General features: G+C 55.8%; 1 protein-coding gene across 1 annotated transcript; it reads right to left on the reverse strand.

Moving 5' to 3' along the window:
* Window positions 1–610: 610 nt before the first annotated feature.
* SOWAHD (sosondowah ankyrin repeat domain family member D) lies at window positions 611–4,152 on the reverse strand. Its single transcript, XM_017885151.1, has one exon. The coding sequence runs from the start codon at window positions 2,633–2,635 to the stop codon at window positions 1,208–1,210; it is 1,428 nt and encodes a 475-aa protein (XP_017740640.1). The 5' UTR covers window positions 2,636–4,152; the 3' UTR covers window positions 611–1,207.
* Between the last annotated feature and the right edge of the window lie 1,146 nt (window positions 4,153–5,298).

A 5,298-nucleotide genomic window follows, 5' to 3' on the forward strand; every position in this document is an offset into this window, starting at 1 on the left:
AAAAAAAAAAAAAAAAAAAAAAATCGCCAGGCGTGGTGGCGGACGCCTGTAGCTATTTGGGAGGCTGAGGCAGGAGAATTGCTTGAACCCAGGAGGCAAAGGTTGCAATGAGTCAAGATTGCACCACTGCACTCCATTTCAAAAATAAATAAATTAAATAAATAAATAAATGCTGCTGAAGAGCTGAAGAAAGCCCCATCTTGGGAAAAAAAAGTGCCCGTGGGTGTGTCTCATTAGAGGCCACAAATCAAGGTAAATTACATGACTCACCGTGGAAATATCAGAAACATAAATTTGGAAACTTTTGCCTTTTACCCCCCAACCCAAGGCCCCTATAGGACAACTCTTCTAGGATGAGGCTGGTGCCTGAGGCCAGACCATCAAGGAGCTCAGGACAGAGGTGAACTGTGTGTTTCTCCTCAGATCCAAGGTGGAAATAGCTGCTTCCGTGCACAGCTCTGGCCATTTGTTCTGAGAAGGAGGCTCAGAGCCTGCCCCGGAGCAGGAGATCATGGCCATGGGTGGGTGACCTCTACCCTGCAAACATATGCAGCTTCTTCCTTTGTGGTTAGTAAGGAAGGTGGGGGAAAACACTGAAAGGACAGCCTTGTCATATGAAAAGAACACATATTCCACTTTAATATACATAAGAAGTCACTTGTGATACATGAGAAAAAGTACCAGTTAAGGCCTGGTCGTCTCAGGAGGAGGTTGTCAGAGGCTGACTCTACCCGCACCCCAAGACCCCATTAATGGCCGAGGCAGGCCGGCAGAGTTAGGCGTTTTCTCTGCATTGGTGGTTTGCAATTTTAACTCATTCTTCTAGAGAATGTTTCCTAATAAACCCTGCGCGTCGGCCTGCCCAGAAATGGCCACTGGAAGCTTAACTTGCCCTCTCCCAAGCAGGACCACGAGACCACGATCCCTTCTCCCAACTCCTTAGTCGTGTAGCTTTGGAACTCGGAGCCAGGCCAGCTTGGTCCTTCACTCTCTCTTGGTGAGGTGGTGCCCGAGTCCCCAGGTCCTCCAGGTCGGTGGTTACAGGAGACCTGAGACAAGTACCTGAGTTGGACCCCGACATGTTCTGTTCCTTGCAGGCCCAAGCAGCGTCCAAGGCGCCTCTCCTTCGGTGGATCCCGGGACAACCCAGGACCTAGCCATTGCCACAGCGTCGCGGCCCCTCCTACCTCTCCAGTCTCTGTCCCTGTCAACGGTCCTGGAATGAGGGGAACAGATGGCGGAAAAGGCCATGCATTTGCGCCACCCGGCTGCCCGCGGCGTCCTTCGCCTTGGTCCGCGACGCCGCCGCTCTCCTGCTTGTCTCCACAGCCGTCGCGCCCACTGCGCTCGCGGCCCTCCACGCAGTGGTGCCGCTGCTGTTGTTGTTCAGGTTGGTGCACCCGCTGCCGCTTTCCATCTCCCATTCCTCGGCTCCCGACAGCTCCCGCAACCTCCAGGGCGCGTCGGGCCGCAGGTAGTGGCAGGCCCGGTGGCCGCTGTGGTCGCGGCGCGTAGCGTCGGCACCCAGGGCACCCACCAGCACCTTGATTACCATGTCGTGGCCCTGAAGGGCCGCCAGGTGGAGGGGCGTGAGGCCGCCGCTGCCTGGGGCGCTCACGTCGAGCCGCAGCCCCCGGCGTAGGGCGAAGTCGTGTACTAGAATGAGCTCCTCGTGGCGCCCGTGCTTGGCCAGCCAGTGCAGAACCGAGTAGCCGGTGATCGGGTCGCCCCGCAGCAGCAGCTCCGGCTCAGCCTCCAGCAGCTCCCGCAGCACCTCATAGCGGCCCTCGGCGGCCGCCAGAATCCACGCGTGCTCCCGCGGTTCCAGGCACAGCCTGCTGCTGCCCGGCCCGCTGGGCCCGCCCAGCTCCTCGGCGCGCTCCTCCGACAGCCACCCGGCAGGAGCCGCCCGCTGCAGCCCCAGCAGTTCCCGCAGCGCTCCCCGCCGGCGCCCTGAGCCCGCTCCAGAGTGCATCAGCGTGCCTGGGAAGGGGAGCTCCCGGGAGGCGGTGGCTGCGGCTTTGCCCCAGTACCTGCCCAGGCTACCAGTGTCCGCTCTCGAGGGGCGGGGCTGCGGGGCGCACCGCAGGCTCTGCGCGGCCGGCGCGAGAGAGGCCGTGGGTGCCCGGTTCGCGGCCCCTCCGGGCTGGGCCATGGTCTTGCAAGCTGCCGCCGCGGCCGTCCCAGTGTCCAGCGTTCGCTGCCCTTCTCGGGCCCCAACGGGAGAGGAACTGGCGCTGGCGTTGGGGAAGGAAGCGGCTTGAGCAATTGGGTTCGGAGGGAGGGAGCAAAGGAGAGGAGGAGGAGGAGGAGGGAGGGAGCTAGGGGAGGGCCCCCGCTCAGGCCTTGGGGGCCGTGGAGGGGTTTGAGCTCCAGCCAAGCCCCAGGGCAAGCTCAACTCCAGCGCCCTGGGTACCGCCGCCGCTGCAGCTCCCCCGGGTCGCGGGCAGTCCCACCCCAAATGGCCAGGTGAGCTCGGCAGCCCCGCCTCCAGCACCGAGGGGCGGGCGCGAGGACGGGCTGGGAGCTCGCCTGCGGCCCTGGAAGCCCCGGTTCTCAGCATCCCAGCCGCTGCTAGGGTGTAGAGGCTCGAGGGCGCCCCTTCCGCAGCGGGCCGAGCTCGGCTTCCAGCCATGGCCTCCCAAAGTGCGGTCCTGGAGCTCCGAGGCTCTGGCTCCCCGCCCCCTTCCTTCGCCTTCCCTCTTATCTCTTCAGGAGTCTCCCTGCACTTTGTCCCGGAGTTGCCTTTGTCCCGCGCCTAGCATTCACGCAGGCACCTCGACTGCCCCTTGTGACTGGCTCGTCTGCCTGCCTTGCGCTTTTTGTGGCCTTGACCCTCCCCGCAGCGCCCAGGGCTGCCCAGGATTCCAGCAGAGAAGCCCAAGACCAGGGTCCAGGCTGACGCTCTTCCAGGGAACTGGGGTGGGATATTCCCCTTCTGCACCGCCTTCTCTGTCCTGCTCTCCACCCTCTTCCCTCCCGTCAATTTTCCCAGGTTGGCTTGGAGAAGCAGGTACAGGTGAATCTGAGCTGGCGCCACGGGAGCGCCCTGTTCTCTTTAGAGATGCATCCCTGCTCTCTCCCCAGGACCCCGCTTTCTGCAAATTCCAAGCTTAGGAGCTTTTTTAAAAAAGGGTATTTTTTCTTTTTTACTGCTAATACCAGCGTACTCTTTGCTCTTCCCTTCCCTTAGTAAATGGTAGTTCTTGCCTCCACATTCTCACCATGTTAAAGAGCTCAGTCAGTGAGCAACGGGGAGCCATAAAAGATTGTTGAGCCAGGGAGAGACACAGCCATGTTGGAGGTTATGTTAAAAAGGTGATTTGGGAGGTGCAGAGGCAGGAAGTCGAAAGACTGTTCCAGCAGTCTAGGCCAAGGGGGATGGAGGCTCAGGCCAAATCAGCCCACTCCCCTGGGGCTACCTGTGGCAGCAGTGACAGAAGGTGTCAGAAGCTTTTCTTTCTTGGCCCTCAAGTGTTTGGAACAAGTCCTAAATATCTAGAGCTTTTCTTCAGAACAGCTTATACATTTGTAATTTGGTTTTGAACATTTACTATGTGCCAGGCACTGTGCTCGTTGCGTTATATATGTTAACTCTTTTAATCCTCCCAATGACCTCGAGTGCTAGGAGTCATTACTGTCCCCAGTTTGCAGAGAGGTTAGGCTACTTGCTCAAGGTCACCCAGCAGGAAGTGGCAGAGCAGGTCTGTGCGACACCATAGCCTTTGTTCTGGTACACAGGAACTGGCATTCAAGCCCGGCTTATCAACTGCAAATCACATACAAGCCCCAAATTCCAGCCAAAAGGATAGAGTGGTAACGTGAGCGTATCTATAACTTACACTCCTCTGCCTGGAAGAGCTTCTAGGTAGTGAAGTTCTTTTCTTTCAAGGTTGCGCTTAGTTTCCACCTCCAGCAAGCCTCCTCTGATTATCCCAGCCCGAAGTGATCCCTCTCTTTCCCTAGCCCTGTGTTTCTGCTACTTCTCTGGCACCCAGACTGCCATGTGTTACATCTCTCTCCCATTGCTCTCACATGCCAATTAAACTATAAACTCTTGGACAGCTATGTCATACTGTCCTTGTGCACCTAGTAGTTACCCAATAAATATTTGTTACCTTGTTCTGGTTTGGCAGCCTGGGAAAACGTGATTGTGTGTGTGTATGTTGGGGGTGGGGGACGTGTATCCACAGCCAGCACCTCAGTGCCTGCTCCCACATCCCTGCCCCAGACTCCAATCTGCAGGACATCAAAAGCAACTCATAGATTTGGTCAATTCATTTTTTTAAAAAGGGATTCAGTGGCTTATTCACTGAGTTGACTGGCCAAAGCCACCTCCTGGCCTTCACTGACTTCTCAGAGACCAGGCCTAGGCCCAGAATGGGCCCCAAGCTTTCAGGCTTTCATTTTCAAAATGAATCCTGACTGACAAGCAGCTACTTCCGTTGCTCTGGAGATTCCTCTCCGCAACCCCAAATCTGTAAACACCAAACCGCACACATGCACACACACTTCCAGAATATGCAAACAGCTGCAGCAATATTTTTTTTTTGGTCAAAATGCCAGCATGGAGAATGCAGGATGGAAGAATGGTTGGACTATTAATTTTCCTCACCACTAAGCAGGCAACTCTCTTCCCTATCAGCATGAATAATATCTCTGTTTCCAGTTCAAAGATTGCAAAGGCAGCCGCCTGACCAGTGCCACAGACCCATGATACATGTGCCCTTGCTTAACTCTGCTGCTAGAGACCAAAGCCATGGTGCCTCCTTTGCAACTTGTTTCATCTTTAATTAGCAAGTGCTTTCTACCCTAGGTCACCAGCTGCACACACCACTCCCCAGAACCGCAACACCCATCTCTATTTTAGTAGAGAGGATCTCTGGAATTTGGTAGCAGGGAGTCGGGTAGAGGGAGTGGAAGACAGAAGGGATAGTACCCACCCACCTAAAATTAACATGCCAGTTATGTGAAACATCTGCTACCCCTCCAAGGGAGTGGGGCAAAACCCCTCAAGCCCTGGGAAATGACTTTCCAAAAAGCTGGAGGTAGAGTAGATATTTGCATTGCAAATTGTAGTAATACTGATGTCTTTTCCAAATAGCAGCCTCTCTAATATATTTGCGGGTTTATTTACTAGATCTTGGACTATTAGAACTAGAAGGGATCGGCCGGTCGTGGTGGCTCACGCCTGTAATCCCAGCACTCTGGGAGGCCGAGGTGGGCTGAACATGAAGTCAGGAGATCGAGACCATCCTGGCTAACACGGTGAAACCCCGTCTCTACTAAAATTACAAA

Source organism: Rhinopithecus bieti, unplaced genomic scaffold, assembly GCF_001698545.2.
Source record: "Rhinopithecus bieti isolate Rb0 unplaced genomic scaffold, ASM169854v2 scaffold_15117, whole genome shotgun sequence".
NCBI lineage: Eukaryota > Metazoa > Chordata > Mammalia > Primates > Cercopithecidae > Rhinopithecus > Rhinopithecus bieti.